At 37.3% G+C, this 19,014-nt stretch overlaps 2 protein-coding genes and 1 long non-coding RNA gene across 3 annotated transcripts; 2 read left to right on the forward strand and 1 right to left on the reverse strand.

The window, feature by feature from the left end:
- The first annotated feature begins 456 nt into the window (after positions 1-456).
- Positions 457-1,953, forward strand: LOC124363728 (putative inorganic phosphate cotransporter). Its single transcript, XM_046818990.1, has one exon. The coding sequence runs from the start codon at positions 457-459 to the stop codon at positions 1,951-1,953; it is 1,497 nt and encodes a 498-aa protein (XP_046674946.1).
- A 1,145-nt stretch (positions 1,954-3,098) lies between these two features.
- Positions 3,099-18,499, reverse strand: LOC124363960 (retinal homeobox protein Rx1-like). Its single transcript, XM_046819229.1, has 6 exons — positions 18,270-18,499; positions 11,875-11,986; positions 9,716-9,839; positions 6,155-6,284; positions 5,952-5,996; positions 3,099-3,349 (listed from the first exon to the last, which is right to left on the reverse strand). The coding sequence occupies exons 1-6, from the start codon at positions 18,457-18,459 to the stop codon at positions 3,159-3,161; spliced, it is 792 nt and encodes a 263-aa protein (XP_046675185.1). The 5' UTR covers positions 18,460-18,499; the 3' UTR covers positions 3,099-3,158.
- LOC124363961 lies at positions 14,416-18,556 on the forward strand. The gene is made up of 2 exons (XR_006922571.1): positions 14,416-14,616; positions 18,255-18,556. It is a non-coding gene; the product is annotated as an uncharacterized LOC124363961 (long non-coding RNA).
- The last annotated feature ends 458 nt before the right edge of the window (positions 18,557-19,014 follow it).

Raw genomic sequence — 19,014 nt, forward strand, 5'->3', positions numbered from 1 at the left:
ATGGAAGCAATATGACGACAGTGAGGCAGAAATGTTTTTGTGCGGTAAATAGTTCTGTGCGGCAATATCTAGATAGCGCCACCGTGCTGAATATCTCGTTTAAAACTGTGGCAGTAATCAATATGTAAGGTATTTTTTATTATTGTCAGAGTTTCCTCGATGTACAAGTAATGTGGTTCGTACTTCTCCGCAATATGTTGTTTAGTATATGAGTGTGTTTTAAACTAATCAGCTGCAGTACATCAATAAAAACAAAACATTCAAAAGTAGTTATTGAGGTTATGTTTTAGTGCGTTTTACTCTCTTTTATACTTTGCGCAAATATTAAATGGATATTCAAATATCCCTCTTTTTAAATATCAGACGTAGACAGAATTGATTCAAGGACGACCATGCCCACTTTCGCGATTCAGTGTTTTAATTGTGATTTCTATGAATTTGAAAAGCATTTGATAAATGTCGGCGTGTCTGGACTGGTGCTGCTCCAAGGTGCCACAGCGCGTCGTCATCTCTGTGTTATGTGCGAGTGCAATGATTGTAATAGCCTTCAAGCGCAAGTGTATCGAAGAAACTATAAATCTGGTTACGGTCAATGTGCCCCATTCATCACCTGATTACACCTACAATTTCAATGATACGTGCCCTCTCACCTACGAAGGTACTGAGGAAGAAGCCGACCTCCAAATGGTAACAGAGTACAACTGGAGCGGAACCACGACACGATTGATACATCATACTTTCTTCTTTTCCAGTGCTTTGGGGCTGGTCCCTGCGGGTCTGTTGGTCCACTGGCATGGGCCTCGCATCATATTCGGTAACGGCCTTCTGATCTCCTCCATGGTCTGCCTCTTCCAGCCATTCTTGGTCTCCCAGGGTCCCTACTTCTTCATGGCAAGCGTCATCATCCAAGGCTTCAGTCTGTGCGTGGCGTTCCCTTGCATAATCACCATCATGGTTCGCTGGGCTCCGGACAACGAGCGCAGCACCATCGTAGGCACAATCTTCGGCAGCTTCTCCCTCGGGCGAGCCATCTCCCTCTTGGTCTTCCACGTCGCCTTCACCCGCTCCTCAAACCTTTTGACGAGTCACTACGTCGGTGGCGCAGTCGGTCTGTTGTGGTGCATTGTATGGTTTAGCTTGGCTTACGATTCGCCCACAAGCAATCCGTACATTTCCGAATTGGAGCTATCACTCTTCGGCCCCTCGAGGGACTCGAGGAGGTCCCCCGATGTACCTTGGAGGGAGATTTTCAAGTCCCGCCCTTTCTTAGTTTTGTTACTGATAACTTGTGCGGACGAATGGAAATTCGGAATGATGCACACTGTGGTCCTCATAACGTACTATGAGGACACCCTGCACGTACACACTGATGGCTTAATGCGTATGGTGGAGGTAGCAGCCTTCCCGACGGCGGTGCTAGGGGGCGTGCTCAGCGATTGGTTCATCAATAACGACATCATCTCCAGAACAATGTGCAGGAAGATTTTCAGCTTTGTAGGTGTTATGGTTCCGACATTCCTGACCGTGTTCATCACTGAAATCGGCTGCGACCCGGACCACTATATTGCGTGGCAAATCCTCATTTTTCTTCTGTTTGGCTTCACTTACGGATCCATCGTGGTGAACGCTATAGACCTGAGTACTCGCTACGCCGGCTTGATTTCGGCTATGACCAACACCGCCGGACTGTTCGTCTCTCTGTTCCCGGCATACGTGGCGTACGCCATCATCAAAGATACTCACAGACTGAGCGAGTGGAGTATGAGCCTCTGGGTCTCTGCAATGATTGTTACAACGCTGTCGGTGCCTTACTTCCTGTACGCTTCCGGGGAGAAGCAGCAGTGGGCGTTGTCGCGGAGGTCAGCAACATTGTCCCTGAGTGAGGTTCCGGACACCGACCTAACTCAAGATCATCCCAGCGACCAAAATCAGGAGCAACACGAAAAGCGTTAACGCTGTCGAAAAAGGTTTACTTGCGCGAACGTTGTTGAACTATACATTTCTTTATTCTGTGGAAGATCAAAGTAAACACTGTATACATGACTATGGTATCACTTAAACTTTGTTTATATTGTTGTCTTTGTAAACTTAGTCTAGACCTAGATATTTAAGGTTAGGGACCCCAAGTTGAGCAATTTCGGTTGCTGAGAAAAAACAATCCACAAAAAATGATAACAACTTGTAATTATGGGCCAAAAGGAAATCATTCAACTGTAGTACAAACTTTTACAATAGGCCACCTCGTTTTTCCATCGACGTAGCGGTGACTGACAAAAATAATATAAAGGTGCGACTTCCATACAACTAATTACTGGCAATAAAGTAAAACCGTTCACTTTTGAACTTCAGTATTGTTCTATTGTAAATAAAAATACGTGAAAACCATAACAGATTACAGTTTACTGTAAGCACTGTTGCATTTAAGTTACTGCGCGGAAAATTCAAAAAGTCATTGACTTATCAAACCACCCTCGAATCATAAGTAGTTTTAGCACATAAAATATTTTTAGACTACTAATTTACCAAGGATGTTAATACAGGTTTCCTTTGTTCCAGTTTTTATTAACTGCAAATGCTGGTGCCTGAAATATAACACTGTAAACATGTAGGACATTTTCAATTTCAGGTAGAACGTGAGAAGGTTTAGATAAACCAGTGTGACGTGTGTGTCACAAAATGTTTTATTCAGGGGTTATAACGTTAAAGATAATAAAACATTGAAGTGGATTTTCAGCAGCCAATAAATTAAACATATTGAAGACAAAACTCCCCGTGGTACGAATTACACATAATTTGCAATAATACCAATAATTCATTGAAATGAAAGTCAATCTATGACAGAAAAATATCTGATTCATCCAAGACGTGCAACCTCAATAAAAACCTGTCTGGAAGGACCCGTTGAAGAGTATAGATTTGCAAGTTACTGAAGAAAACTTGTTCGTTGATTGATAATTGTTTATCTATTGAGGAGCTTTTAAATTGACATATTTGGTGTTTTACCAAGGTAAACAACACGGTTTCATGATCTGCGATGACGCCAGAGCTGCCCAAATAAGGACTCATTAGATGCAATAGTCAAAGGGTTATAAACAGAAACTCAACAAAAAGTTTATTTAGAGGTACATTAAATCCTAAACGTAACACAACACATGATGTTAAGGAGTGGTAAGCAGCATGTCCGAGGATGCCTGGTCTTCTGCAGGATCCCTGGACTTGAGCCGCAAGAGGTCGGGGTCGATCTCTGTTTGTGCCTTGCAGCCGGATGATGAGGATATGTGGTAGGGGGCGAAGCCTCCCCACTCCATGCCCAGGAACAGACCACCGGAGGGTCCGGGACTGAACGATCCTGAAACAAAGTACGTTATAACAACCACGATAACGTGTTGAAATATTTCGGTCTTCCTATGGAGAACCATCTTCAACACTGAATCACTGTTACAAAAACGCAATACGCAACAGATATTTACAAAGCAAAACTACCTGTAAAAATGTGCTATTAGCCAATGAAATACTCCAGAATGATAGTAACTCCAAGAAAGAAGATAGAGTACAATTGTTGTAAAGTTGGCAGTCTGTGACAATGGACTACATTGATCGCTGTTGGTCGTTGATTTGCTAATCTTCAGCCAATCACGATACGCCTCTCTCCTGTACTGAATTGTACGGATGGATATGTATTATAGGCAGTTTCTGTTTAACATATTCTGACTGAAGATGGCTCTCTACGCCGCAACATTTCAAGATTTTTATTATATGACTGAGTTTCGACGCAGATTAAGAACCGGAAAACATTTCCTATATCCTAATCCTTATTAATATTTTAATTGCGAAAGCTACCGGTACTTTGTTTGTTTGTTATGCTTTCACGCGTAAACTATTCAACAGTTTGTACTATAAATTTTACATGGACATTCTCAGGGTCAATAATGGAGTCGGAAATATAATTTACTCGTGCAAGAAATGCTTGTACACGTGCAAAGCCTACGAAATTGAGTGCGAAGCTGTATGTAGCTGCAAGCGGAATCACAAAACAATACACCACACACTAAATTTAATTTTTGAATTACATGAAATCGTCGAAAGACATTGTGTACATTTTCATTCTATCGTATTATATCATTAATGCTTTCACTAAGAAAGCTAAGAAGTTCGACTGTGTGGTTTATTCACATTGATCTAAAATAGTTCCTGTGTTACTGAAATCGATGGAACTGTCCAATCAAATATACATGGAATGTTAGATACAATTGAATGAAAAGGAATTGTACTAGAGTTGATGACTTTGTATTTTGTACTCAACTAAACTCATTGGTGTAACTAGTCGTGCTATTTAATTTAATTGGCTACTTATTTTGTTTTAATAATCATTGGGTAAAGTTTCTATTGATTATAGCTCCTACTACTAATACACTGTTCTGTCACTTGTCTACTCAGCCTTCCACACGTATATTTATTTTTTAGCTATTTATTGTTAGGTTAAGTTGCTCGTAAGATCACGATTATTATAATACTTGTATATAAATAGAGATGTATGTCCGTTGGAAAAATAAATAAATAAGTTGTGGGCGGAGCCGCGGATAAGGGCTAGTATTAGACATACAGTACAATTCAGTTAATCCGGTACGATCAAGACTTGATACATGCCGAATGATCAGATTTGCCGGATTATTGGATATAAGAGATCAGAGAAATAATGTAGACATAATAAATAAATAAACGAAACAATCTCAGTAAAACATGTTTTTATTATTCAAAATATAAACCTCGGGTAGTCCTTGTTATATGTGGATCTATAAGAACTATTTATCTAAAACTGTCTATGCACAGTGTACGTATCAGGTGCGAACGGAACACGGTAATGGTTGAGGTAGGTCGTGGTGCAACCGGTTCACACAGCCTAGTTCCTTATTGCCACTGAGACACTCTCTAGACACTACTTACCTATCTCAGAAAACAATGGCGACACGTCATCATTAGTTTAGAGTCGTCCTTCAATTACAAACTTCTGCTGAGCACATTAACAGTGAAATTGACCTACCATTTTACTAGACTCAATTGAATTGATACGAAAATACGCAACACTGGTTACACAGGCTGACAGCCGACGGCCATAGTCAGTCACGTGACTCGAGTTTAACCGATGTCACCCGAAGTCGGCCGAATGAGACGCCTAGCCTCTTCTCGACGACTAAGCCGTGTGTACACCACGGACGGAAAAAACATCGTTGGCGTTGTTCAGGAAAATGTTACTTTCCCCAAAAAGTCGTGCCGGATTACCGAGAGTGCCAAACTATAGGATGCCGGATTAATGGAATTTTACTGTATTTGTAATCAAATGAAGAGGTAAGTAGGCTCCAACTGTAACCTATGCGTTGGACAATAGTGATTAGATAATGAACTGTGCAGGTAACCAACACGAGAATACTTCACAAGTCAGCTGTGTTTAATATAAGTCCGTTAACATTCAACCAACCGTACACCCAACTCTGCTATTGAACACGTGTTATTCTAGTCAACCACCACGTTTTAATGAAATTGCGTTTCTTTTTTTATCCTCTTTTAAGCCTCAGCTCTTTGCTATGCTATTTTCGGACTAGCTTATTTTCGGTCACTGTGGCTATTATCCATATCATGATTAGACCTCCCTGGGATTTGAACCCATGATCTCTCAGTTAGAGAGCCGTGATTGTATCCACTAGTCCACGGAGGAGGACTTAAGTTTAATTGCATTCCTTAAAGGCTATCACAACAGAACACAGACCTACAAATCCAGGGTTTAGTTTATTTCTGCCAATCTGTTATGCTGAGAAGTGCTTCATCATACAAACCCTATCTCTAGCTTATTTTTCATTCACATAAGCATCAATTTTAAAGTAACAAACCAATAATGTTGTAAAACCAAACTAGGCAACTGAACTAAAAATATAACTGATGAAAAATTATATTACCTATCTGAGATGTAGAATCTGAGAGAAGACTCGGGCTTGAACAAACTGCAACAAAATAGTGAACTCAGTTCATAACAACATTAAAATATGCTATAATATTTTGATCATTTGTTTATAGTGATCTGTTTCAAAAGTTCGTTACGACATTTTACCCACTTTATTCAAGTACATTAAATGAAGCTTAAGGTAGAGGATATTCAGACCTGGTACACTGATAATGCCGAGTGGCTGCTGCTGCGCCATCATCCCCTGATGGGGCGCCACCGCCACCTGTTGTTTAGCCATCAGCTTTTCCTGCTTTCGCCACTTGGCTCGCCTGTTCTGGAACCATACCTGTCAACCACAATAAATGTACATTAGTATCACGAAGTACGTAATTTAGTATTATATAGCAATATTTTCACAGAAGATACTGCCAAAGATAGGCATTCAGTTTATCTCGAGATAGAGTCAGGAATGGAGAATTGTGCAATCTTTTTCACCCACCAAATCTGGTAACTCGAATTCGTCTACTCTTCTTTTAAACTGCTGGAAATGCCAGAGGACGAAGTCGGTGTAAACAGCTTTCCATATGTGGATCCACATTATCAATATAGCGAACACTATGTTGCCTTATCGAAATTAACTCGGCAAACATCTGATATCCTGATATGTTTCAGATTGAATGAGCAGAATTTGTGATCATAAGGAGGCATCTTCTTCGACTGTACGCTACTTTCCTCCATCTCCTGTAGCATACCAATTCAATATCTCCTCCATCCTCAATGCTGCCAACAGGCACCACCAGCTCACTGGCAAAACTTCAAATCTCACGTCAATAACTATTGGCCAACACAACCCTCAGCACAGGCTGAAACATCATGACCAAGCAAAGGATCTTCTAATTGCGGGACATGGTCTTCTGAGGAAGCATCTTCACAGAGTCGGCATTCTCCGGAATGATCCGCTCTGTAGATTGTGACGAGAAGGAGGAAACTGCTGAACACCTGCTTCTGCATTGTCTTGGTAATAGGAATGAGCGGTACACGCCATCCTTGGTAGTATGGACAAGGGTGGTGAAATTCCCCAGGAGGGGGACACAATAATCGGTTGTTTTCGGCGGTTTGTAAAATTGCCGAAACTGTAATCTGACTAGCCTCATGCTATACTTTTGGGGTGCGCTAAAGACCCTTGAGGCTTAAATGCGTGGCAATAGGCTGTACTCTTGTACTTCTTGAAGAAGGCACTTAAGATTTATCTGGAAGCGTAAACACTGGTTTAGACAGCTACAGGTACCCTTCCCTAAGTTGTCTTGTCGAAACAGTTTAATATTTATACTGCTGACGTTTCTGAAAAACTTACACCGATGATATATAGCTATTACCTAGCAATACAGAGATGAAGACGTGACAAAACTACTTCTGATATTGTCTTTGCTATCATAAGGTTTTTGTCTCTCTCTAATATTACACCAAAATGTTCAAAACAACATTAGCCTGCTTCTATTTTACTAAAAGGACAGATAACTATAAACTTAATATCTGGCTTATAGGTACAAAGTTCGAACACAGTGAACGTCCATAGTATTTGGGGATCACCTTAGACCAACCAATCTCTATTTCAAGAGCCATCTCCAAAAGGCAACATACAATATCTAAGACTAGGTCTAACAGTTAGCAGGATTAATAATTTTGGGAGTCTTGCGAAAGTGTTTCATGTGAGATAAAATAATGAATTTAACCGACAAATGAGTGTGATATTAAGTCACATTTATGGCTACCCCCTCTAATGGATCCCGGTTCAATACGATTCTTGCTCAGATAGTAATGCTTAACTGATAGTAATAAATATTACATTCGTATGTACAAGAAGAAGATGATTTAGGATATTTGGTTTGTACATTATTATTGTTTTTTTTTTTCAATAATTTTTTTCGGAATTTACTGACCACTATTACCAGTAGTGTGGCCACTGGATTTAATAATAATATTAAGACACTTAATCTAGAGTCCAGCAACGTAAATAGTTATTTAAAATTGAGCCTCCAATTGTAGTGTTTTCTTTTTATTTTATTTACTTTTTAATACTATTGACGTGAACCATAGCTGATAGGTTTGTATGAATATCCAAATATTGTTGAATAACGCGGGCCAACAGTGATTTTATTTTCATTGGTTGCCCAACCTGTTCAGAGACCAAAGTTCAGTTTTGCTCTCTGACAGAGGTTTGTCTAAACTGTGCCGGACCCAGTCATGCATTAGCCGGCAACATTCGGGATACTTAGAGTGACACAATTCATCAGAAATAAATACTAAACTATCCATTTACAATTTACTATCCTATCCACATTGTGTTTTCCTATATTTTATTATGTACCATTAAACCTTTTTTAGATTTAGATTTAAAAAGTTGTAAATCTATCATTAATGATTCGCTGTTGTTGATATGCTATGAAATATGTTGTTATATTTTATAGTTGTTGTGCTATAACATTTACGGAACAACCCACATCAAATAACTCCGGATGTTATTACTATCAAAGTGCTCTTTTTAAGGATATTTCCTTCCTTCTTTATTGATGAGGCAAGGCAATCTAATTAGTCTCTGGATGTTCAAATAAAATATCAAAGTTTGCATGATAGACCTCTGCTTGAATAGCCTTAAGTAGGTTATGATTTTCCATCAGATCTAATGTGTTATCTTTATCTACGTGGTTAAACCTAAATTGACGGGACGTAGCCTACTTTCCTATTAAACTTAACGAGTTTCATGTTTACATCTATTTTACAAACCAGAAACACCTCATTCCATCATGTCAAAATATCAGGTCCAAACAATATTCCTTGACCATAATACTGTCTTGTTGATCGGAATCAGAATCTCTTCATTTCATAAACATCAAGTTTAGAAAGTGTGCCATATTAACTTTAAAAAATACAATGTTAAATATTTACAGAGTTTCATAATACATCAGTGTACAGAAATTCATCAATGGAGTAAAAAGATTTGTCAATAAACCAGTCTTTCAGTTTCTTGTTAAGAGTTGTGGGTAGACTATTCTTGACTATACTTGTTGGTAGGGCATTGAAAAACTTTGCTCCGGCATAGCTTTCTCTGGAAGAATGCTAGGCGATGTGCAGGTAGGGTAAACTGTTGGGAATGTCTTGTATTATTTTGATGGATTTGGGTAAATCTCTATAGAGTCTCTTGTATAGCATACATAATTGCTTCAATTATATAGATGGAGGGTACTGTGAATATTCCCCATTCTCTGAATGCATCCTTGCATGACTCTCTTGGCTTCAGCTCAGCTAGTATCCTTTTACAGCACGCTTTTGCTGGACTAAAACTCTCTGAAGAGTCCCTTCTGATGTCCCTCCCCAAACCAAAATTCCATATCTTACACGACTTTCTAAAAGTGCATAGTACGTGACTTTAACTGCATCTACAGTGGAAATCTACAATACAAATATTCAGTTGTTGCTTGAACTCTATCAATAGTCATTCTACTTCAGTCACAACCTTCGCCAAGTACAACAGGATTGTTGTTTAATAACTCCTTTCAGTGCAACCAAAGTAAAAAGAAAAGAAAAGAAAGAAACACTTCTTTATTGAGGCGAAATTAGGACCACACGGTCCTTTCTTACATTTAACCTCTAAAGTAGGAAACCCACTTATAGATACTCTGAGGCTTTTCATTTATCCGTAGCTAATTTTAATCAACCGTGCAATTGAAATCCTTGATCTTGCTAAGGGTCATTATCTAACTCACTAAACTCACTCACCTGCACTCTGGCCTCGGTGAGGTCTATGCGCAGCGCCAGCTCCTCCCTGAAGAACACGTCTGGATAATGGGTTTTGTGAAACGCGCGCTCCAGCTCTTCCAGTTGGAAATTGCTAAACGTCGTTCTGTAACACAAGAACAAAATATAGATATATCTATAGATGGTAGTGCATTTACTCTGGTTTTCATACAGTCTACTGTGTTACAGATAAAACATCGTGCTTTGTAAACGAGATGGAGAGACTAGTACATACATTTTGGCATTATCTGGCATATGGAATACTCCAACTCATTGCTCACTGTTCATAATAATTTACTTTAGAAATCATCCTTGTACAACAATATTGTTCTTTAAACTCCAAATGACCATCAGTGTCTAACCCTAAACCATTGAATATACAACTGAACCCCATTAAATCTTTTAGGTCTTTTACCTACAACATTCGATCGTTTCTAACACCTGACAATTTTCGGTAACATCTTCAGTGCCAATAAGCCTTGTAAAGATGGTAAAGAGATTGAATCTTACTCTAAAAGCTTAATTTCAGCAAACTGCCAATGTAAGGCTCGGATTCCACTTAAACTGTATCACTAATGCTAATGGACTTAATTTGTCCAATTGCGTCGAGGCTCGTGCTTAACACTGAGCTTAGGTTCTCTAGATGAGGTGTTTAGAATAGTTGGCTGTACATTTTTATGCCTAAAAATTGTTCCTCTAACATTTCTACTTCTGTGGTATGTGTGGTGTCTGATCAGCTCGTCTTCCAAATAAAACTTGGTTGGCTTTTGAGGAATTAGCAACAAGGTCATTCTCCCGTAGCAGTACTGATAGCCAAGTTGAGTGCAGTCTAAGAATTTACAGCTAGGTCTTCAGCTGACGGTTTGCTGAGTAGGAGTGTGATGTCATCAGCATACATAATCGTTTCACAATAGCTGCTTAGGTGTTGTTGCAGGCCATTGATAAAAAGTATAAATAATACTGGTCCGAGCACAGAGTCTTGAGGTAGGCTAACTTGCAAGGGTTTTGATTTTGTGCTGGCGATCAAATAATTGTGTTTTTAATATTGATTTGGCTCATCCCTTCAGATCACTTCTGAACCAATCTTTTGCTTTTCCAGCCACGCGCAGGAGCTCTATTTTTTATAATGAGGTTGTAAGCTGTAAAATGCTTTTCTCAAATCCGCAAATACACCTGTTGGTTGTTCACCAGCTTCTAGATGGTAAATAATGGTTTTCAATGAGTTTCAACATGGATTTTGTTGTAGGTTTTCCTTTTGTAAAGCCATTTTGGGAATTTGTCGGTATGTTATGTTGAGCACAGTATTCATGTCACCTCTCCAGAACTAGCTTTTAACAAAGTTTTTAAAAAGTTTATAGGTGTGATATAGGTTTGTATTTTATAGGTTCACATACATTTCCCTTCTGAAGCAGAGGATACAATTTGGTTATTTTCATGGCTGACGGGATATGACTGTTGATAACTGCTTCTAGGGAGAAGCAAGCTTTTCACCACAGTTTTTCAAAAATTTTTAGAAAATGTCATCGATTCCAGTTGATGTTTTAGATTTTTATAGCTTGGTGTAGTGATGTACTTCATTCTCATTTGTATGTCGCATGACAGGAAATGTATGGGATGCGAACATTATAAGGCAGCTAGGGATTGTTCTATTCACGCCCTTAATTTGTGTTAGGATATTGTGTGCTGCATTCACAAAAGAACTATTGGTGTAGTTTACTACTTCTTTCGGTTTTATAAAACTTTGAGATCTATGCTGCTCTCTACTAAAATAATCAGCTTACGACGGCTATGACTGCCACCCAGAAGCCACGTTCTGCCAACTAAACCCCGGACGGTAGAGGAATCACTCGCCAAATTTGATTTCCGACCGAATTTAAAAACAAAACTTCTTGCACGTGTGGTACAAACTGCAATGGTATTATTATACAGAATTATATAAAGTTTAGTTTCATGGTAAACCCGTAACGACATACTCTAACTACAGTAAAAGATAACTATAACTAGTTAAAAATATAACTACATGCATAAATAACTGCTGTAGTAGTACATACAAGATTGACACCGGGTGTGGTACGCTCTCTATACAGTTTGGACGATGAAGTGTGCAGCTACATAGCAACAAATAAGACTGTTCCCCTCACCTGTATCGCCGTTGTTTCCGTTTTCCCGCCTGGGTAGACGATGTCGACGAGGCGTATGTCGGCGGTGGAGATGGAGATAGAGCTGCGGCATCCGTGGGTACCTCGTCGTAACCTGGGACATAACATACGACATGTTCTACTATCGCATTACAGTTGGATAACTCTGTCAAGCTTAAATTAGCTATGAAAAATAATGATAATTAAAAAAATAAAGGGTGCAAGGGAAATACTCTCAAATTGTAAGGAGTTAAAAGGCAAAGAGGTATGCATTTGAATTGAATTACTGCTCTTCTTCCATTGTCTATGCAATACGACTGAAAATAAACAGTTTTAATTGGGGATATAAAAATTAATTGTTGGGTACCGGTATATATTTTAGAGCTATGTAAAAATGTGTGGATACATTGCTTTAAGCTAGAATAAATTGATGGGATCTTAAAAATCTACAATCTCTGTCTCTCTGTCTCTGTCTCTCTCTCTCTCTGTCTCTCTCTCTCTCTGTCTCTCTCTCTCTCTCTCTCTCTCTCTCTCTCTCTCTCTCTCTCTCTCTCTCTCTCTCTCTCTCTCTCTCTCTCTCTCTCTCTCTCTCTCTCTCTCTCTCTCTCTCTCTCTCTCTCTCTCTCTCTCTCTCTCTCTCCTCTCTCTCTCTCTCTCTCTCTCTCTCTCTCTCTCTCTCTCTCTCTCTCTCTCTCTCTCTCTCTCTTGTGAGACTTAAAATAAAAACACTCTGTATTACCTGGAACCTAATGTATAACAGTATACGTTGGTGTTAGGTTCACTGATATTTGTTTGCCCTTCCCTCAGCTACTTTAAACAAACAATATTTAATGTTAAGAGTCGATAAGTACCTTAACATTATTTCCTAAAAGAGTCGATAAGTGCCTTAAAATTATTTCCTAAGTCCAGTATTCATTTACTAAGTTTAACTTTCATAACTTGAGTCAGGGCAAGAAATAAACCACCTAGAACAGGACATACACTGTAAATGTTTCAAACTTTAAACGCGTAATTTTTTAAAGAGAGAATCTTTTCTGGTCGCATTTTCGGTTTGTACTCTACTCTACCTTTAATTTGATTTACTACTCGATCTATGCTCTAATTTAAGATTTCCCTCCGACTCCTTGCGGGCCATCCTCCTGACACGCCAAACAATGGTAGTTACTACAAAAAGTAGATATATAAGTGCAGTAATGATGTACTAAGTTTCTATTGCTTTACCTGTAATCGTTCGGGAATTATCAAGCCCGTGCGGGCCTTTAAAAAAAAACATGTATATTTAAACAATATTAATGTTAAAAATGTTATTTTACTATAAATTTTAATGAATCTATCACCAAGTTATATACATGCTTAGAATAAAAGAACAAAATTGGTTGATATCCCTCAGCCTTGACTAAAATAACTGTTGTTTGAAATGTTGTTTGTGCAATTATGCAATAAACTTCCCAAGTGTGTTCGATAAGTGAAGCTTAATAGTGTTAAAACTAAGTTGTATAATTGGCTAATTAAAGATCCTTTTTACTCAACTGATGAAGTTTTGGTACTGAACTGTATGGTATGGAATGTTTTTATTAGATCTTGTCTACCTTGTGCAACAGTGTTGAGTGTGTACAGATTGAAGTGCTTGTATTATAACTTTACTTATTTCAGAAGTACGTTATCAATTGCAATTTATTATCATTATTTTGAAAACTTTGAACAAGATTTAGTTTATGTTGATGTTGCTTGAGTAATAAGTGAAAATTGTTTACAATTTTTTGAGTGTTTGTATAAAGACCTTGGTTTTTAGTATATGCTCTAATAACTAAACGTCGATTGTTTACAGATGTATACGTTCGAAACAAAAATTCGGACAAACAAGGTATTTGGCCGAGGTCAATTTTGAACTCAAGTTATATTTTTATGCAAAACACGGATTTTACATAATTAGTACCAAATTTATCAATAAGAACAATCAATGTGGCTAAAGAGTAAAATGTAACATCCAAAAAGAGCAAAAGTTATAAACACATAAGAACACTAAAAAAATGTTACAGAAGGAATAAACACAGCAAGAATAAAAATATAACTTAAATAGTACCCAATTTGTTTATAAGAACAATCAATGTGGCAAACGAACAAAACGTCACATCCAGAAAGAAAAGAAATTATTAGCCTACACATAACAATACTAAAAAATGTAAGGGTTAAGAAATAAACGCTGCAAATAATTAAAAAAAACACACGAATGTTCCACTCTTTAAAGAGAAAGAGTTTGATCTGTACTAAGTAAATGCCTTGTTTAATTGAAAAAGGTCCAAATACGAGTAAGAGGTTCAACAATATTTTCCCGTAAAATCAAAACTTTTAATAAACACAAAACAAATTATTCAAAAAACAACTAAACAGATTAATTCAAAGACTGTTTTTTGGGAAAAGTTGCCAATTAATTGTCGACAGTACGAGTGAGAAGTGAAAGCTTGTAAATGTAAAGCCCACTCACGCACGCGCGTACACCGGCCGTCACCCTCGCTTCCGATTGTTATTAGCTTAGATGTCGTTATTAGGTTGGCCACTAACTAAGTTTATAATGTGGGGCTATAATTCATTTAGAGTAACTCAATAGAGCATATTTGAGCTGATAATCGGCCAGTCTGTGCCCTGATACGGTTCTGTGTCAACCCTGGATTGTCGGGTCAACAGCAGCTATGTGGTGTAGGCCTACTGATTGTTGTTTACGTCGCTCCTGACTTTGTTTGGCAGGTAAGTGGTGGGGTCATTTGGGGAGCAGGATAGTGATCTAATATAACAGGAGTAATTATTATGTATACCTAAAGTGATCAAATATGTTTAATGTTTTTAAAATAGTGTGTTTTTGACGAGTGGAATTCTTCAAAACCCGATAAGGCCTTTTTAAAATCGTGTCGTTGTCCTTTGGCTCTGGATAACTCTTGATGGAATGCTTCCAGAGGCTTGAAATTTGGAACATAGTTTATTTTTGGTTCAAGGAAGAACTTTATTGATTTTTGGATCCAAATGTTAAAGGGCAACCTGTCCGTCTGCCTGTCCGTTTGTGCGATAACCTTTGGTCACATTATGTTGGGTCCTTCGATACCTCCTTGTAATGGTTAAATAACTTGGGCCAGAATGCCTTTAAAATATTATAGTTTCTTTTAAAATACTCTGAACTTGGATACTCTAATTTACATCCCAGCTATAAATAGATATTGAAATAGATTAATTTTTTAAATTTTATTTTATTTTAAACTTTGAATTCGCCAATGTAGTAGTTTATTGCACACCAACCGGATGATCCGGAAATACAGGTCCAAATATTACAATTGTAATTCTTCAGTGTTTTTTTATATATAAAAACGGAGAAATCGAAATGTATGTCTACATCAAACATAATTAAGCGTTATCTAGCAATAATCCTTCTTCGCTGTTGGCTAACATTTTTGTTTATTTGATTTTGTAAATTTTTTGTTGGTGTGTTTAATCATCATGGGCGAATAAATATAAGCCTCCCTCAGCCCCCCGAAATGAAAAAAGACATTAATTGTAGTTTGTTTTCAGCTAAAATACATTCACGAGATTTTAAAACTCAAAAATTGCCCCAATCCCTATTTTGGGGATACTTGATAGTTCCTAAGTCACCCAGTGTGTAGCCCCCTCCAAAATAATTTTCTATGTACGGCACTGGGTGTAATAGCATGCAAATGTTGCCAATAGCTTTGTATTTCAATCTCATGGTAGCATTTCCAATACATCAGCTTCATTAGGAATACTAATTCACTAATTCCATAACGCCACTGAGTATGGATATACAGGTTTTGCCGGTAGGCCTGTATTACCGTCGGCAGGGTATCGCCGGAAACTATCTCGCCAATTTTTGTCCCACCGTTATATAACCTATGCTTTTATAACAATAAATAAAATTTACGACCTGATATTCCAAATATGCTGATATAGACCTCATTTTTTAATATTAAGAGCCTAGTTCATATCTTCAATTTCGGATATAACCCAACATTTGTATTTAATTTAAAAAATTGTTTCAACAATTATTTTCTCAGGAATTTGTATTGTGGTTTATTCTAAAGGTGTCTAAAGGAAAGGGGCGTACCCAGACGGGGGCATGGGGTTCAATTTCCCTGAGATTTGGTTTGGCATTATGAATAATTTCAATCAGATACAACTAAAACAGTTCAAAATTGTAACAATATTTTAACACACACTTGTATATTATATTCTTAATATTTTCTACTTTCTTACTAGTAGTCCATAAATACTTTTTTAATCCTTGGAATTATTACCCCCCCCCTCCCCTGAAATAAATGATTGGGTACGCCCTAATGATCCACATTACTTAATATCGTAAAACGTCTTTCCCAAAAGCAGTTTCTTCGACAAAACCATAATTAATTCTTATTGTTTCATTAATTATTATTAATTCTTAGTGCTTAATTAATTATTATTAATTATTAGTGCTTAAGTATAATTATTTACAATAAAATGAAAACTGAGAACTTATGGGGATTCATCACAACTATAGCATCAAGGTTGAAATAGTTGTTTACCAAAATTGAGATTATATCTATAACTTTAAAAATATATTTATATAGGTGTGGTTTTGAGGTTGAATGAGATTCAACGAGATTCCACCCCAAAAGCCACCTAAAATATAAAAGAAACATTGATTACGTTTTGGTGCATTATCACTTTATCCAACAAAATTTGTTACATGTAAAACATTGGCGTCTGCATAAACTACCATTTTATTTTGGTTCATATTAGAGAAGTGTAGTGTAGATTTTTAATTTATAAAAGTAAATACTAGGTATTTTATTTCCAGCCCTCTACTGGAAATAAAACTAACTTTAGAAATATTTGCCAGCAAAGAAAACATTGTAAACAATATAATTTATCCGCATTTTTGTGGCATCCATCCTGCCAGCTCTTTACAGATGTTATTTAATACATACAAAAACAACATGACCGTTATTTTATTCTGCTCTTATAATAGTTTGGTACTAAACCCACTGAGGTTTAATTTTGCTGAGTGATTCATGTGCAAGTTCTTATTAAGTTGTAATTATTTTTAACAGAGTTTGGAATTTATTTATTACGTATTGTTGAGTATGAAACTTTTGAATCAATGTATTTTGGAATTATGGTGCGTTGGAATAGTACAGTAATAAAAAAAATAATTCTTTGAGCTATGTCGCTAAAAACCAGCTTGCTATTCATTGCTTCAGTGAGAGATGGGCTAGGGGTTCATTTATGTTGTCGGCACATGTACAATTTTTTTTATTTTAACGTGTTTTTATTTTGTAAATGCAAACTTGAGGAAGTATGTTAGCTGAAGTGGTGTCCCATGCTTGTCGGGCGCATTTATTCACAAACAACAAAATCCGAGAGAGGTAATAATCCTGGCATGTTTTTAAAGTTAAAATATAGCAATTTTACCTTTTGATTTCCTTCAGTGACACTTCTGGAAGTTTTTGTTAGTCACATAGTACTTTTTCTGTATTATTAAACGAGTATTTTAGTTTGAGAGACTAGAATAGATAGATCTGTTTATGTTGTCTATAAAAGTACAAAGTTTGATAATATTTTATATGGCATAACTGCGTCTAAAACTTATAAATAGTACTTAAATATTTGAAAATATTAATTATTTTGACAACATCGTAAATATAATAGTTAATAAAATATTTATACAGCAAATTACAGTAAAATTAGAAAAATTGTTAAGCAGGTTCAATATAATAACATTTTTTACATAAAAAATATGTTTATACTCAGAAGTAGATAAAGTTAATGGGACTTATGTGGTCGTACTGTACATGGATAACGAGGTTCAGTAGCTTTTTAGAAAAACTACATTTAAATGTTAATATTGAGACATTTCTAACACAAACATTTATTAGAGTAAATCATAACATTTTTTGTCGATATGATGGTTTTGCATTGATAACCCATCAACGTAGCAACAACCTAATATTTTAAGCACATTTATAGAACTTCAGGAAACGCCTTTTTATTTACTTACAAATTGTTAATGGTAAAAAATTCGTAAACCTTTGCGAAGGTCTCTTATAAAAAAGCAATTTTTACTTATTCAGCCCTAACGCACTCGTTTTAAATTTTGCACCTCTGCATTGCAAAGTGCTAAAGTTCCTACTAACACTTTTTTAATTAACGTAATTTGGACCAGTATTATATAAGTGGTAAGCAAAAAAAAACACAAAAATTTATTAATTCATATATAATAGTATGTATAACCTAAAAATGTGTTACGCGGCCTCACTGTGACGTAAACCGATTTCCTACCAGTTTCGTTGTACATTTGGTATACAAATGTGTGTGACTTGGATACAAACTATTTGTTGTTGCAGGCGGCACGGACTTACTGTACTTGTGGGGCCCATGGGGATGTGGAGGCGCGGCGAAGGGGGCTAGCAGCGACGGTAGACCGGACACCAGAGGGTCCCCGTGGCTCGCGCCCCCCGAGAGGAGCCCGGAGATGGAGTAACCCTGCTGGCCAGTGGGGCGGAGCCCCGGCACCGGCAGCTCGGAGTCCATGTACGGCTTGAGCTCCATGCCGACACTGAAGGAGACCCCGTGATCTGCGCGCGCCGCCCCCGAGAAGCCCCACAACTGCCTGCGGGGCTACAATATACAATTGATTTTTATTACATGACTGTTTCATCTTTTATTTGCTTCCCTCCTTCCCTCTGGTTGTTGGCTGACGGATGAGCGGTTGGAGCTCTTGTATTGTTGACATCATTATCAGGAGGAAAGTTCAACCTTTAGGTGCGTGGCACCTTAAAATTGTAATTTTTTGTGTGGCGTAACAGTGATCTCAAATGGTGACAAGCACAATTTTTCAATTTACCACATAAATTAGAATTTAATTTCTGTCTTAAGAAATATTGTTGTTGCCTATTCGATCTACGATGTTTTCAATGTCCTTCGCCTTTATATGGAGCGGTCGTTTAGAATTTAACGCCATAAGAATCAGAGCTTTTTTAGTATTTTTGATATTTTAAATGTTATTCTGAAAAAATCTCAAACTTTTAAAAACTTTATACCACAGTATTTTTTGAAGGAAACCTAAAAACGTTTGGGGACTCATTAGCTGTATCTTTAAAATGA

The sequence above is a fragment of the Homalodisca vitripennis genome, chromosome 5 (assembly GCF_021130785.1).
Source record: "Homalodisca vitripennis isolate AUS2020 chromosome 5, UT_GWSS_2.1, whole genome shotgun sequence".
In the NCBI taxonomy this organism is placed as follows: domain Eukaryota; kingdom Metazoa; phylum Arthropoda; class Insecta; order Hemiptera; family Cicadellidae; genus Homalodisca; species Homalodisca vitripennis.

Excerpts from the sequence above, each read along its gene's own strand:
- LOC124363728 (XM_046818990.1), top strand. The coding sequence starts at position 457 with ATGTCGGCGTGTCTGGACTGGTGCTGCTCCAAGGTGCCACAGCGCGTC.
- LOC124363960 (XM_046819229.1), bottom strand. The coding sequence starts at position 18,459 with ATGGAGCTCAAGCCGTACATGGACTCCGAGCTGCCGGTGCCGGGGCTC. Across the intron at positions 11,987-18,269 it reads CCATGGGCCCCACAAGTACA|GTTACGACGAGGTACCCACG; the intron begins GTAAGTCCGTGC and ends GTTATGTCCCAG. Across the intron at positions 3,350-5,951 it reads AGATTCTACATCTCAGATAG|GATCGTTCAGTCCCGGACCC; the intron begins GTAATATAATTT and ends ACTTTGTTTCAG.